General features: G+C 43.3%; 1 protein-coding gene across 1 annotated transcript in view; it reads left to right on the top strand.

Moving 5' to 3' along the window:
- Positions 1-218: 218 nt before the first annotated feature.
- LOC309547718 (interferon alpha/beta receptor 2-like) overlaps positions 219-16,888 on the top strand; it is an 83,757-nt gene continuing 67,087 nt past the window's right edge. Inside the window, exons 1-4 of the mRNA XM_082247667.1 lie at positions 219-287; positions 7,138-7,208; positions 14,098-14,224; positions 15,241-15,413. Of these exons, the coding sequence (XP_082103793.1) occupies positions 7,157-7,208; positions 14,098-14,224; positions 15,241-15,413 (352 nt within the window). The 5' untranslated portion in view covers positions 219-287; positions 7,138-7,156. The remainder of the gene's footprint in view (positions 288-7,137; positions 7,209-14,097; positions 14,225-15,240; positions 15,414-16,888) is intronic.

The following is a 16,888-nucleotide window of genomic DNA, read 5'->3' on the forward strand; positions in this document are numbered from 1 at the left end:
GCAAATTCTTTAAAAAAATCATTCTCATAGTGTGTTAGCAAAACAGCCATTAAGCCACAAGCTGGAAACTTCTGCTATTCAGAAATATTGTGCCCAGTCCACAGACACCTATGACTGATGATGTAATAGTGACCACATTCCGTATTCCCAGACGCAGTTCACTTGTCTGCTGATCCAATGGGCAATGCACTGAGATGATGGGGGCGGAACTGTATTGTGAAATTCTCATCGCTTCAAAGAAAGCAAAGCTGTATCTACAATAAGAGACGAGCAGAGATTGCAGACAGGTGAGTGTGTCAGTGTACGTCTGTGTATAGTGCAGGAACTCTTCCAGGAACCACCTTTCACTAGTCCGCCAACACGTGTCAGGGCGCGCCACTGCTTTATCCGCCATCTGACAATAACTTTGTGTTCCTCATAGAGCATAAATAGAATATATAATGGACTTTTAAGGTCTCTTCTGTCATTAAAATCCTACCTGCCAGCATATTTTTTTTTTTTCAGCTTAAAGAGGTTGTAAACCTCAGAAAAATAAAAAAAAATAAAAACCTGAAAGACAATGGCATAATGAGCTTGTATGCATCGCATACTAGCTCATTATGAAATACTTACCTTAGAACGAAGCCCCCGCAGTGCCGCCCACTTACCGGTAAAACGGCCGACATGTTCAGCCGTCTTACTTCCAGGTACGCGTCATCCGGGCATCTGATTGGCCAGAGCCGCAAAGACGTCACTCCCGAGCCGCCGTTTACGGCACAGGGTTCTAAAGCAATGGCATGGCGGCCATTCTGTCAGAGCGCATGCATCGATGATGTCATCGGCTGCATGCAATGTAAATATCTCTAAACGGTATAAGTTTAGGAGATATTTACAGTACCTGTAGGTAAGCCTTATTATAGGCTTACCATTAGGTACAAACACTACCTGAGGGTTTACAACCACTTTAATTTCATTTTAAAGTGATAGTGGGGCAAGCAATCTAGCGCTAACTGACACTGACTGGTAGGGACGCTTACTGACACTGACGTGGCCAGTGACACTAATACAGTGATCAGTGATAATACTGTACATTGTACTAATGGCAGAGTTAATTTCAGGGAGAAGAAACAGACAGATCCCTGTCTGTGCACAGAGATCTGTGTGTTTGTCAACACAGAACCCTGTGCTTTAGCCACAGCCGAACAGCAGGTGGAAAGCTATAATAATTGGCTGTACCCTGGTGACAAACTCGTGCTGTGTCCAATTACAGCACGTTTCAGCAGGGGGCGCGCGCATGCACTCTCCCAAACCAGGAAGTACACCGCTACATACAGGTACGGCACGGTGCCTGTCTGTGCCGCCTGCTCGCAGTTAGGGTTGCCAACTGTCCGGTTCTCTACCGGACAGCCCAGTTTTTGAATAATGTGTTCATGTTTTCATCTTCCTGAGACCTGGACACACAGGACTGCACCGAGAGTGACAAATCTGCTCGGCCATGATGTGTCTCCCCTCCCCGATGGCAGCCTATTCCGGTGGATCAAAGCTGCCGCCTCCTGCACCTCTTCCGCTCTGTTTACACACACAGGAGGAGGGACACGCTTATCGAGGTCTGTAGAAAGTTTTAATTATGCTCTGTAAATGGACAGGGGAGGGGGAGTGGCTGGGAAGAACAACTTAAAAAATGTTAATGATTGGGGGGGTTAAGGGGATATGTGCTAGAGGGCGCTTTGGCAGGGGAAGGGACTCATGCTAGAAGTGTGGGTTAGATTAAAAATCTGACAACCCCTTCCAGCACTAGCCCTCTACCCTCTCAAAGCACCCCCCCCCCACCCCCAGCACATATTTAACCTTCTACCCCTCCTTGCACTAGCCCTCTCCCCTCTCAAAGCATGCCCACCAGCACATATCTAACCCCCCTTGCACTAGCCCTCTCCCTTCTAAAAGCACCCCCCAGCACATATCCAACCCCCCAACCTCCCTTGCACTAACCCTCCTTCCTCTTAAAGCACCCCTCCTCCAGCACATATCCGACCTCCTACCCCTCCCCCTTGCACTAGCCCCCTCCCCTCTCAAAGCACCCTAGCACATATATATCTGACCCCTCCCCCCCCCCGCTAGCACAAGTCCTCTCCCCTCCCAAAGCGCCCCCCCCAGCACATATCCAAGCCCCCCCTGCTAGCTCTAGCTCTCTCCCCTCCCAAAAAGCCCCCCCCTTGCTAGCTATAGCTCTCTCCCCTCCCAAAGCACCACATTGCACATATCTGACCCCCCCCCCCCAGCACTAGCCCTCTCCACTCCCAAAGCGTCCCCCCAGCTCAGATCCAAACCCCCTGCAAGCACTGGTCCTCTCCCCTCCCGAAGCACCACCAAGCACATATCTGACTCCCCCCCCCCCCCAACACTAGCCCTCTCTCCTCCCAAAGAGAGTCCCCCAGCACATATCTAACTCCCTTCACCCCCCTGCTAGCACTAGCCCTTTCTCCAGCACACTCCAACACATATCTGACCAATGCATTTTGTACATTAAATATTTCTGACCCCCGCATTCCATGCAGAACACTCACAATTCTGTCATACTCACTGTTCGCCGCTATGCACGCCACATTTCTGCTCTCTTTCGAGCCACCAAAGCTGTCCTAGGTCTTTTACAATCTTAAAGTATATATTTAAAAAAAAAATGCCGCCGCTAAAGTGTTTGGGTTTGGCAACCCTACTCGCAGTACATCTAATGAGAGCAATTTGGTAAGAGGTTAAAGTGTATCTATGGTAAAAATGAAAAATCATATATTCATTTCTGCATTGTGTTTTAATTATTCCTAGCCAACTCCTATTAATCTGAATGATCTTCAAGTTTATAATCTTACTTTGTGAAGATCCACCCTCACTTACTTCCCTATAATCTGTCACTATGCTCTGTAAGTAGGCACTGCTGTGTCACACCTGTCTTCTGAATCACAGAGGTGTTAAGAGGAGGAGTTTCAGGGGGCGGCGTCAGTAGAGGAACCACTGCTAGCAGGCAACAAGGTTCCATGGGATATGTAGTCCTTAGAAATTGAAAGTAAACAGCAGAGGGTGTCCTTGGAGGCCCAAGCTTGCTCCCCACTTCCAAAGGTCCAACGATGGATCCCTCAGAGACACTGCAAAGCTATATTATACCCAAAGCTTTCCCATTCCATAAATTTGTGGGATATAAGGTGCAAAAGATGGCCTCTATGCTCTTTCCATACACCTATAGCCCTCCTTTATAATAATCCCCTCTTCCCACCTGGTATGCAACCTAATCGATTTAGTTGGTGGTTGAATAAGGGACTTTACCATATAGGGGACTTTCTGGACCACAAAGGAGTACATCCCTTGTTGTATTTTCTGCACAGCATAAAGATGACCTCCTCAGAGAACTTCCACCTACAGCAAATTTTCCATTTTCTAAACACATTACAGAAAAATAGTTCTGATTTTGCAGTATGCACCATGTTTGAAAACAGATATACGGAAGAGTCTCCACTACTGGGGTGCGCTTTCATGCTGTATACACTTTTTATGACCCAATCTGATAAACTTTCCTAATAGGTGACGTAGGAAAGGGATTTGGGCATAGCTCCTGAGGCGGAACACTGGCATTCATGGAGTACTCGCATTCATAAAGGCATTTTGAATATTGCCCTGATTGAAGCAGGGTATAAAGTTTATGCCAGGTGGTATTTGGTACTGAACCGCCTCTCGAAGATGTACCCAAGAGCGTCAGGTTCCTGCTTCAGGTGTTGTAGCCAGGTAGGCACGGATTTACATTTGGTGGACGTGCCCTAAAGTTTGGTGCTTTTGGATGGGGGTTCATTACTTTACAATATACACTATATTACCGAAAGTATTGGGACACCTGCCTTTTTCACACACATGAACTTTAATGGCATCCCATTCTAAGTCCGTAGGGTTCAATATTGAGTTGGCCCACCCTTTGCAGCTCTAACAGCTTCAACTCTTCTGGAAAGGCTGTCCACAAGGTTTAGGAGTGTGTCTATGGGAATGTTTGTCCATTCTTCCAAAAGTGCATTTGTGAGGTCAAGCACTGATGTGGACAAGAAGTCAAAGGTGTTCTATCAGCCTGAGGTCAAGACTCTGTGCAGGCCAGCCAGGTTCTTCCACTCCAAACTTGCTCATCCATGTCTATGTGGACCTTGTTTGTGCAAAAGTGCACATTCATGTTGGAACAGAAAGGGGCCATCCCCAAACTGTTCCCACAAATTTGGGAGCATGAAAAAGTTTAAAATGTCTTGGTATGCTGATGCCTCAAGAGTTCCCTTCAATGGAACTAAGGGGCCAAACCCAACCCCTGAAAAACAACCCAGCACCATAATCCCCCCTCCACCAAATGATTTTGATCAGTGCACAAAGCAAGGTCCATAAACACATGGGTGAGCGAGTTTGGGATGGAGGAACTTAACTGGCCTGCACAGAGTCCAGACCTCAGGCTGATAGAACACCTTTTGGGATGAATTAAAGTGGAGATTGCGAGCCAGGCCTTCTAATCCACATCAGTGCCTGACCTCACAAAAGTGCTTCTGGAAGAATGGTCACACATTCCCATAGACACACTCCTAAACCTTGTGGACAGCCTTCCCAGAAGAGCTGAAGCTGTTATAGCTGCAAAGGGTGGGCCAACTCAATATTGAACCCTACGGACCAAGACTGGGATGCCATTAGTTCAATACGTTTGGTACAATAGTCTATATTCGGTTACAATGGTCAATATTACTAAAGACGCAAGCATTGCATGGTTGAACAAACCAGTTATAAATATCCTGAGGAACACACAAACTTTAATGTACTTTACATTCTTAGCGGCTAAAATCTATATTGCTTCCGCATTGAAAAGAACGGTCATTGATTTAGCCCTAATTTAATGTAAATTTACCTGGATTATGCTGAGTGAAAAGATTGTGAGTGTCCTGCGGGATAAACACAATCTCTTTTTGAAAAAAAATGTCCCCCTGGCTTACCTACAGATTCCAGACGCAGGGAGCTGATTTCTGGGTGCGTGAGAGATGGATCCCCCACTTCCTTCCTTCCTATTCTTAGTTTGCTCTTCTCTTTCTCTCATTCTTCTCTCTTTTTCTTTTCCTCTAGTCTTTTTCATGTTTGCACCCTCTCTTAACCCCCCATCCCCCCTCTTTTTTTTTTTTTTTTTTTTTTTTTTTACTTTTGTGGTAATTTCGGTACCAGTTAAGAGGTTGGTTGGTTATAGATTTTGGCAGAGAATAGGTACAGGAGCCCCCCTCCCCTTTCCAAGTCGCCCTTTTAGAGACTGTAGAGCCAAGTATCATTTTGTGGTGCTTAATAATTTGTTTGGAATTTGTCAGCTTTTTTTCCTCATACAATAGGGGCAAGAAATCCTTTCCAAGTCACCCCTTTTCTCTGCCTCCTACCCACCTCCAGGCACTGGTCCTTGGTTCCACCCACTACTCACCTCCCAGTACTGCCCTTTTCGAGAATACAGAACCAAGTATCATTTTGTTGTGCTAACCAAAGAATTTGGTAATGATAACAAGAAAAGCTGTAAAATACATCCCCTGTAGCCAAGTAACAATAGATCCCCTTCCCCCCAACAACCGCAATAAAATTCCTCCCCCCTCCCACAGCATCAATAGATCTCCCCACAGGCAGCATCAATAGACTCTCTGGCAGCCATCAACAATAGACTCCTCCCTCAACAATAGATATCTCCCAGTAACAACTGAACCCCAACCCCCAGTAATATAAGACCCACTCCCAGCAACAAATCTGTCCCCCACTAGCAACAATAGACTTCCCTGCAGAAATAGAGCCCCTCCAGCTACAATAGATCCTCCAGCAGGCAGCATCAATAGTCCCTGCAGCACACCCCTGCACCCCTTGGTATTATAAAAATACCCCTTGGTATTACATTCAGTCAGTGCTGGAGGCGCCGAAACTGTGTTCCCCCACGTTCCCGCTGAAAAAAAGCCCTGGAATTAGGTATTACACAACACAAATTACATGTATTACTACTAAACCAGTTTAAAAATTAACATTGAAATTAAAAGAAATCCTACATTTTAGGTTGTCCCCAGTAAAGTAATAGAGAGAAAATCTTCCAAAGGGGACACTACTTCTGGTGATCTGGGGGTCCCCAAGGAATTCCCTTAATTTTTAGGGATTTCCCATTCCTGTTTGGCTATGGGACAGGAGGTGAAGGAAATTCTCCCCAATAGGACACAGATGGCAAAAAAAAAATCTGACAGGGGTATAACCCCAGAGTTGTATAAAGTACTGGAAACCCATACTTGAGTAAAAGTACAAGTGCTCGATCAAAAAGTGACTTGAGTAGAAGTGGAAGTGCTCGATCAAAAAGTGACTTGAGTAGAAGTACTAAAGTATTCAACATTTTTTGTACTTAAGTATTGCAAGTAGTTTTTTTAAAAATTTTGCTACTCAAGTACTGAAAGTAAAAGTACCAGTAGTTTTGAAAAAAAAATTGCTACTCAAGTACTGAAAGTAAAAGTACAAGTACTGTGTTATGTAGTTATTAAAGAAAGAAGTCAAAAGTTTGAACATCATATTGTTTTTTATTATTTCAAATGCAGCTTTTATTTATACATACAGTAGCATTTATTTTCGTATGCGCTGATAATACACATGTTTTGAGCTTCATGAAACCTGCCATCTACTATTCTTGCAGTGGTAATTTTTATAATTGTAACGAGTAACTATGCAGCACAAAAAAATAATATCGGAGTAGAAGTATTGAAATCATTGAAAAAATGTAGTGAAGTAAAAGTGGAAGTAGGAGAAAAAAATTATACTCCAGGAAAGTACAGATACCGCCTTTCGGTACTTAAGTACAGTAGTGAAGTAGTTCTACTTAGTTACTATAAATCTCTGTATAACCCTCACTTGCTCTATCCAAAATGTAAAACAAAAATTTGCCTATAGTTCTGCTTTAATCCGACTTTGACACGGCTTCAATGCCAGAGAGTATAGAAATCTTATCAAAGTCAGACTCTAAAGTTGCACTGAAAATCCCCCAACTTTGGAGTCGGCTGGTGTGAAAGAAGCCTCACACAACTATATATATTTTCTTCTTGTGTTTAGTGAATATTTTATGCATTTCTTGTTTTACATCACATTTTATTTGTCTGACAGATTTTTGTTACAGATGTGAATGATGGTCCGTCTACAATGTGTGCTGCAGCTGTGCCATCTTCCGTTGCTAGGTCAGTGCTTTGGGGTCACTTTCATTTATATTTTTTAATGTTAAGGATAGTTTTCAGACTGATGTATTATATCAGTTTTTTACTAGTGTTTAATACAGTGACACTCCCCTTTCCTAACACCTATGCTTACTAACCTGTGTAAGAAAGCTGTATATACTTACCTATATTGAGCCTGCTCCGGTCCAGCCACTTGATCCCCTGCGTCAGCCAACGAAGGCGGCAGGGGAGAGGAGGGAACGATACATGGTTGCCTGCCTACCAGAACTTTTCAGAGGAGAAGGTGTTTGGTGGACAGCGAGGTGTGTCCAAGAGATTGCTGTAGACAGGTGGAGAATGTGTGGCATGATTTATGGCAATTTAAGTTTGCAAAAGATGTATGGAGTTATTTAAGTGTAGCACCCTCCTAGATAGGTGCTAGGAAGAGAGAGTAGTTTGCTCTGCCTGCTTAACAGGGGAGTAGCAGGTAAAACATAGCCTGCTCCATCTGCTTATCAGGGGAGCCTGATCAGTAGTTAGGCCTGTTGCATGTGTCCATGGTGTGATTCATCTGGTCTGAGGGAGTGTCCCCACTATATTTAATAGGGGAGCCTGTTGGACAGTGGAGGAAACCCAGCCAGGGACACACAGGCTTTTATGACTGTCCCAGTGGGTTGGCACAACAGTGGTGCATCCTGGGATATGTTATAAAAGCCTCGGGCACATGTGACAGGGGTCTTTGGGTGGGAAGCCAGGTCCCAGGAGGAGGGTGACGGCTGTCTCTCCTCCTGTCTGTATGGAAGGTAGTCACAGGCGGTTGGCCTGTGTGGTGCTGAGTCAGGAGGTCCAGTGGATGCTGACAAGGGAGGTGGAGGCAAAGCGACCCAGGGAAAAACAGTGTCCGTGAGTACCGGGAAGCTTGCCAGGGGTCTGCTCAGGAACGGGACCACTCCAGCAGTGTCGGCTGGTGCTCAAAAATTTTTTTTTTGGGGGGGGGGGCGCAAACAGAAAAATGTAATAGGCATTGCTTTGCGGCAAAAAATGCTGTAAAAATTGCGTGACTTTGAGGTCACAAAAGTGTGAAAGGGGCCTTCAGTAATCAAGGTATAGTGTGCCCCCTTCAATGCAGAGTGACCAGCGTGCCCCTTTCAATGCAGAGAAACCAGCGTGCCCCCTTTCAATGCAGAGAGACCAGCGTGCCCCCTTTCAATGCAGAGACCAGCGTACCCCCTTTCAATGCAGAGAGACCAGCGTGCCCCCTTTCAATGCAGAATGACCAGCATGCCCCCTTTCAATGCAGAATGACCAGCGTGCCCCCTTTCAATGCAGAATGACCAGCGTTCCCCCTTTCAATTCAAAATGACCAGCATGCTCCCTTTCAATGCAGAGAGATCATCGTGCTCCAATTCAATGCAGAGAGACGAGCGTGCCCCCTTTCAATGCAGAATGACCAGCGTGCCCCCTTTCAATGCAGAATGACCAGAATGCCCCCTTTCAATGCAGAATGACCAGCGTGCCCCCTTTCAATGCAGAATGACCAGCGTTCCCCCTTTCAATTCAGAATGACCAGCATGCCCCCTTTCAATGCAGAGAGATCATCGTGCTCCCATTCAATGCAGAGAGACGAGTGTGCCCCCTTTCAATGCAGAATGACCAGAATGCCCCCTTTCAATGCAGAATGACCAGAATGCCCCCTTTCAATGCAGAGTGTCCAGCGTGCCCCCTTTCAATGCAGAGTGTCCAGCATGCCCCCTTTCAATGCAGAGAGATCATCGTGCCCCCATTCAATGCAGAGAGATCAGTGTGCCCCTTTAAATGCAGAGAGATCAGTGTCACCCGGCATCTCCTCGAGTCCTCCCACCTCCTCCTCTGCCAATGGCATGGTTTTTCCTTTCGGCCAATCAGGAAGCGGGTCTCCGACCTGTTTCCTGATTGGCCAGGAGGAGGATCTGTGTGACAATAGCGAATTTTAATTTGCTATTGTCACACAATGGGTGGGCTCGGGGCGCACTGCTCTGCTCTAATCAGGTGACTGATAAAAAAAAAACATTGAACTCCATGCGTTCGGCGCCCCGCATGTAGATTAAGGGGCCGGACGCATAGATGGGGGGCGGCGCACCTGCGCCCCCAACGCACCGGCCGCCACTGCAGTGGACAGTAGGTCAGCGCACACAGCAAGTGAGAAAGGGGGTGCCAAGTTAGACCCTGAAGAGGAACCTAAACGAGTGTACATATTCTTTATCTTCACTTCAGTGGCAAGGTGAAGCAGCAGCCTTGCCGCATTCTACAGTCAGTTGTCCTCAGGAATTGTGCATAGTTCAAGTTGGAGTATCCCACTCATCCCTTCTCCCATCCAAGTTCCAATAAAAACACAAAAAAAAAAAAATCCCCTGGACTGTTCATTGTCTGAGCCACAAAATTTTAATGCCGTTTATCTGCTGTCAGTTGTTAATGGTAACCCAGGGGAACCCAAGAAGTTCTCAGCAGCTCCCTAGGGGGCAGTGCTACATATGCTTTTTTTGTTAAGGGATTGACTGGTGTTAATAAATTTGTGAATAATTGTGTGAGCACACCAGGACTAAGTGTGGAAAGTTAACAATAGCACCATCATCCCAAATAGATGAAAAACAAAGGTAAGAGGAGATGTGGGACTTTAAAGGTGCTGGTATCTACCAAATGAATTCACATACAAAGAATTAAAAAGTCTCATATTTATTGTACAAAAACACATTAACAGAATACCCAATTTTATAAAATCAAAAACATCCCATTGTGTCGCGATGTAACATTCTAGAGCTGAAAAGTTGTTTATGGATTTTTTTGTGCTCTTATTTTGACATGTTTCGCCGATATAGGCTTCTTCAGGGAATACACAATGTCTTCACACTCTCTGAACAAAAATATATACACGGATAATTGAAAACCCCATAATCGAAAAAGAAGGAAAAACCCACTGATTGAGAAAGGAACAGAAAATCTGTGGGTTTTTCCTTCTATTTCAATTATGTGGTTTTTAATTATCATTATCCGTGTATATATTTTTGTTCAGAGAGTGTGAAGACATTGCGCATTTCCTGAAGAAGCCTATATTGGCGAAACATTTTGAAAGAGTGCAAAAAATCCATAAACAACTTTCCAGCTCTAAAATGTTACGTTGCGACACAATGAGATGTTTTTTGATTTTATAAACTTGGGTATTCTGTATACGCGTTTTTTCAATAAATATGAGACATTTTAATTCTTTGTATATGTCAGAATGTATTTTTTTGTAGATACCAGCACCTTTATAGTCCCGCATCTCCTCTTACCTTTGGTGTGAATAAAGTGAATGCTGAAATGATGATGTATGGTTTGATGAGTGTTGAGAGAGAAAAGGCTAGATTATTATGGATTCACCTGATTAACAAATGGTAGTTTTTAATATTGAAAGTTTCCCCAAGCTGAGACCTTGTCATATGACATGTGAGCTGTTAGCAGACAGCTCACATCCCTCTCTGCCCATGCTGTGACCACACTACACAAGCAGAGACTGGACAGGGTTTACACCCTTCTCCTCCCTCCCAACCTGAGCCTAGTGGGAGGGGGGACTGGCAGAGTAATAGGAGCTTGCAGCTCCAGCTGTCATGTTCTCTGTACTGTGTGCTGTATCTCTTGCAGAGAACTGCTTGCTCCTAAAAGGGATTGCATCCATTTTGTTAATTAGGAGCAGCATCTGCTGCATTTTCTAAGTTCAGAAGAGTCGTGTAAGCATTGTCTTCCACAAACCTTTGTTAATTCCCCCAGCATGTATATGCATTGGTGTGCAGTGTCCACAGGCACTGCAATGTGTTATCATTGCGCATTGCAATGCTCACTTCTTATCTGTCTTTTTTAACCTCTAGATAATTCTATCATTGCAATGTGTTACAGCACATCATAATTTGCTAAATAAAAATGCAACATGTCTTATTTTTTATTTAACACAAATTGCAGCCCATTTATGTGCACATAAGGACATATAGCATATTGCCTTGTTCTTGCATTGGACAACACTGCCCAACACACCCCACTGCAGCTGGTATGAGCGAGCTCTGTTTGTCTTGAGTTCCATTGTAACAACTGCTTCTTACATTTATAGAGGAACTATGAATTCTTCACACTGGGGTTGATTTACTAAAACTGGAAAGTGCAAAATCTGGTGCAGCAGTGCATGGTAGCCAATCAGCTTCTAACTTCAGAATGGAAGCTAATTGGTTTCTATGAACAGCTGCCTCCGGTTTTAGTATATCAACCCCACAGTGTTCGATATTTTTACAATGTGTGCACTCTTTCTTTTCAATCAAATTTTTTTTTTTTTTCATGAACTTTTTAAATGTGTACTGAGGGGTTTGATCCCCTGACAGGTTTTTGTTGCTTTTTGTGTCCCGGCTAGCAAGATTTACTCATGACGGAGGTATTGCAATGTATTACGGATGTCATGACTTTGAATATACCCCCCCCCCCCCAAATAAATTCTGACCTTCCCAAAATATCCAAAGTTTGCCTGTCACAGCTTCACCTGACCATGAGACCAAGTCACCTCCTCATTATTACTTCGCTATGGTCCCACACTGCCCCACCCCTTGCTCTCTCCAATCATGTGAGACCCTGTAACTTTAAGGCCCCTTTCACACATACGGACCATTTATTTCATAAGTTCAGTCCCATTTTTTTATCATCAGTTTTTTCAGTCAACATCCAATTTTCATCCTTTGGCATCAGTTTTTCATCCATTGTCATCCATTGTTATGCGTTTTTCATCCATTGTCATCAGCTTTTTAGCCATTCTCATACATTGTCATCCATTGTCATACGTTGTCATTCATTTTTCATCCATTCTCATACGTTGTCATCCATTTTTCATCCGTTGACATCGGTTTTCCATCCATTGTCATCAGTTTTTTATCCATTCTCATACGTTGTCATCCATTGTCATACGTTGTCATCCATTTTTCATCCATTGCCATTCGTTTTCATCCAGTGTCATACATTTTTCATCCATTGTCATCCGTTTTTCATCCATTGTCATCCGTTTTTCATCCATTGTCATCTGTTTTTCATCCATTGTCATCATATATCTTACACATCTGAAGATTGACAAGCCTGGATCAGTAAAGTTACCATCTTAAATGTTCCCCTAAAGGGAGAAGCATGATATGACTGTCCTGTTAGGTCAGGGGTCATACTTATAAAGTGACCAGCCTCGATTGAATTTGGTGATGGGATTGAGCACCCTATACACTTAAATGATTAATATGTCACGTTTTTGATGCACGGCTTACTCTATACCTTTGTTGGTGATCCATTTTCCCATGAAGATTCCTTTATGAACGTTGTTGTACTGCACTTTTTTATGAACTTGTGATCTTTTTAAGTATCGTCTACTAACTACCCTCAGGCTGGGTTCACACTGGTACGAATTGGATGTGGGTTTCTCTGCATCCAAATCGCATGTCAGAAGACTGTGACCAGCTCTCAATGAAGCTGGTTCACACAGCTCCGGGACAGCTGTGAAGCCGTCTATAGAAAGGTCCTGTACGTCTTCTGGTCCGTTTCAGGTCCTGAATTCTGCCAAAAAATTGGACCGAATTCGGACCAAGGACGCACCGGACCCTCTGCTGTGAGCCGCTCCGCACACAGTGTGAACCCAACCTCATGCTGCAAACTGAATTCCCCTTTACTCTGTTACATGATCCTTAGCTTCCAGGGACCATCCTGTGTCTAGGGCCCATCATTCGCAGATAATTGCTGTATGATATTATTGTAAAAGATTCAGCGCTGAATAAATTATCAAGGACCAGCAGCTAACACTAAAAGGGTAATCCAACTCCTTCACAGTAATATAGTATAAAATAGTGTAGCGCAGTCCATATATAAATAAACTCAATTGGTAATAAATAAATTAAAACCAAGCAATTAATAAAAATGGCATTATGATGAATAAAGGAGAAAGTTCATATGGTGATGTAAAAGATGATAAGATGATAAAAGAGACACAGTCCACTGGTGATCCGGTGAAAAAAATATAGCAGCAAGTGTGACTTCTGTGCTCATAAAATCAAAAAACCGTGTGACCAATCCCCACGGTCCGAAGGCTGTCTAACAACACGGAAATCAGGCACCATCCAGCATGCTGCAGGCTCTGCATTACAGGCTCGATTTTGTGCAATATAATGTAAGTGCAATACTTTTATTTGAGCAATAAATCGTTTAAACCGCAACAGAGAGCACTAGATCTGTTCTTTTTTTCCTTATGTTTGAGCACGATCTGGGAAGCTGTATCCTCTGCCATAATCGATTTCTAGGCGGTTTTATGCTGGAGGCTGTGGTCCTGTTTTCCATTTGATTATCATTGGCTGAATATCGTGGTGATTGTTCATGCTGTTTGACCCTCTGGGGTCGAGTTGTGGAGGTGAGAGGCAGATAGTGCCAGGTGATGGGAATTTTATGAGCACAGAAGTCACACTTGCTGCTATATTTTTTTCACCGGATCACCAGTGGACTGTGTCTCTTTTATCATCTTATCATCTTTTACATCACCATATGAACTTTCTCCTTTATTCATCATAATGCCATTTTTATTAATTGCTTGGTTTTAATTTATTTATTACCAATTGAGTTTATTTATATATGGACTGCGCTACACTATTTTATACTATAATCGCTGTATGATCGCTTACATGCAATCACTGCAAAAAGCTTTCAATGGAGCTTCCAGTCCGCAGCTAATCACAGGAGATCCTCCCTAGGTATCCCTGATCTAATTGCTAATGGCTCCATTTGTATAGTGTGAATGAATGGGGCCTAAGGTTCAGCTTGGGAGCTGCATTAGTCTACTAGCATAGATCAGTTTGCTAACCTAAAAATGTTATAAGTTGTTTTCCTATGTCCACAGCTTTAGGAATTCTTCTACCTCCAAGAAACCTTAATTTCACTTCAAATAATTTTAAGCACATCTTAACATGGGAGGAACCGAACGCTGAATCTGACATCTTGTACAATGTGGAATACTGGACAAACTAGTATGTATGGTATTGTTTATTTGTAGACTTAGCTACAGTAGATGGATGGATGATGACTATGACTGGTATCCTAATCCTAGTAAGGACTGTTCTGGGACCTGAATCCCAGAGGCATTGAAGCACCTACAGGATTCTGAGAAAACAAAAAGTTTCTTTATATTAGACATAAACCTTGGAGCCCCTCGCCATGTATATGTGAGACACCTAGGTCAGACATACTGTTTATATCATCTACAATCCTACCTGCTAGTGTCTTGTACATCCCTGTGCAGGCAAACTTAGCCCTCACATGTGTTTATGCTTTAATACCCCTATGTAAAACTGACCTTAAAGGAGAAGTACAGCCAAAGCTTGTTTGTCTGTACTTCTCCTGTGGATCACATGAGTGCAGTTTCGTTCTGCACTCCTGTGAGTCATTTTCAGCTGACAGTGGGCTGAAGCCTGCTGTCAGCTGACATCACAGAGCCAGTCCAGGCTCTAGCAAGATCATGACAATGAAGTCAGGATCGGTTCACATGCGAGGACTGGCACCCGGCTCAGCCTCTTAGAAAGCCACTGAGGGCCTAAGCTGGTAGCTCTGGCCCCTCCGCAGCCCAGCGCTTCAGTGAGCGTGGGGGGGGGGGGGCAGCAACGAGCTTGGTTCTCACTCAGTCTTAAACTTGGCTTAACTTATGCTTCATCTACCTAGGTAAGTATTAATGTGCCAAAAAAAAAAAAAAAAAAGTTTTAGCATTAGAGGCACCATATTCCAGTGTTGAACATCAGACAGATTTGATAGATAGATAGATAGATAGATAGATAGATAGATAGATAGATAGATAGATAGATAGATAGATAGATAGATAGATAGATAGATAGATAGATAGATAGATAGATAGATAGATAGATAGATAGATAGATAGATAGATAGATAGATAGATAGATAGATAGCACTTTTGATTTAATTGACAGACAGTAAGTCTGTAATAACTATTTAATGATTGAACCATTTCCTCCGATCTCACCTCTCATACCAGTGGACCATTTTCCCCCATTGGCAATTGTTCCAATATCACAACCCGATACTGTGACCTCACCAAGGTGTTCAGTGGAATCCGGAGAACATTCAGCGCACGGGTGCAGAGCTTCACATCTACAAAGAGGTCAGACCCTTCACTCCCATTGCCCAACTTCAAACCTTTAATTGACAGTAAGTATGTTCATGGGGGTATCTTTAACTGTATGCCTTGTATGCTTTTCTATCTACATCCTCCTACATCTCCTCTAGGTAAACTAAGTACATTACACATTTTAGAAATTTTGTGGCCTCCTTTACATCAATTTGTTATGGCAGTTTTACCGCAATATACAGTAATGAGCATTTTGTGGTGCATCCCGTTGCACCATTATAATAGAGGACACCTGCATGCAACACACACCACAATGCACATGAACATCATTGCAGTGCGCTGCATTAAAATAGGTGCATGTATCATTTTTTCTGTGTTAAGGTGCCTTTATTCAGCACACGTCAATGAGTTGCACTGAAAAGCATCATGGCAATGCAAGGCAACTCATTGCATTAATGTCTAATATAAAGACAGCCTGATATATTTCTTGGTTCTGAAGATATCGGTGAGTTTCACTTCTTCAAACTGATTTCTGAACTAGAAGGTCTTCCTTCATTATCACAAATAAGCAATATTGGTGTTATAATTAAGAAAGCTGCAAGGTCTGCATCACTTTAACCTCTTGCCGACCGCCTACCGTAGTATTACTGCGGCAGGGCGGCTCGGCTGCACAAAATCACGTAGTACTACGTGATTTCGTGCACGAAGTTTCGGCCGCGCTCCCGCTGTGTTTAGACATAGCAGGAGGCGGGCCTCAGGAGGAGTGGTAACGATTGCCGCTGCCCTCCAGCGATCGTCAGGGAAACTGATGAAGACCCACATGCTTATGTAAACAAAGCAGGCGGATCTTCTGTCAGACAGGCGGGGAGAGATCAGGAGTTTCAGCTAAGCTCTCTGTGCCTGTCACAGAACCCCCCCCCCCCCACACAGTGAGTAAGCACTTTAGGCATACATTTAACCCCTTTGATCACCCCCAGTATTAACCCCTGCATACTGCAACAGTGTCATATATACAGTAACAGTGCATAATATTTAGCACTGATTACTGTATTAATGTCACTGGTCCCCACAAAGTGTCAAAAATGTCAGATAGGGGTCCGATCTGTCGACTGCAATGTCGCAGTCCCGCTAAAAAATGCTGATCGCCGCCATTACTAATAAAAAAATATATTAATAAATAAAAAGTCCAAAAATCTATCCCGTAGTTTGTAGTTGGTAAACGCTATAACTTTTGTGCAAATAAAATTAAAATACGCTTTTTGGGATTACAAAAATGTGTAGCAGAATACAAATTGGTCTAAACTGATAAAAAAAATTAAATTTTTAAAAAAACTTTATTGGGAATGTTTTATAGCAGAAAGAAAAAAATATGGCGTTTTTTTTTTTTTCAAGATTGTCGCTTTTTTTTTGTTTATAGCGCAAAATCTAAAAACTGCAGAGGTGATCAAATACCACCAAAAGAAAGCTCTATTTGTGGGAAAAAAAGGACATCAATTGTATTTAGGTACAGTGTCGCACGACCGTGCAATTTTCTGTTAAAGTAATGCAGTGCCAA

This window comes from Pelophylax lessonae, assembly GCF_965119305.1.
Source record: "Pelophylax lessonae genome assembly, chromosome: 2".
NCBI lineage: Eukaryota > Metazoa > Chordata > Amphibia > Anura > Ranidae > Pelophylax > Pelophylax lessonae.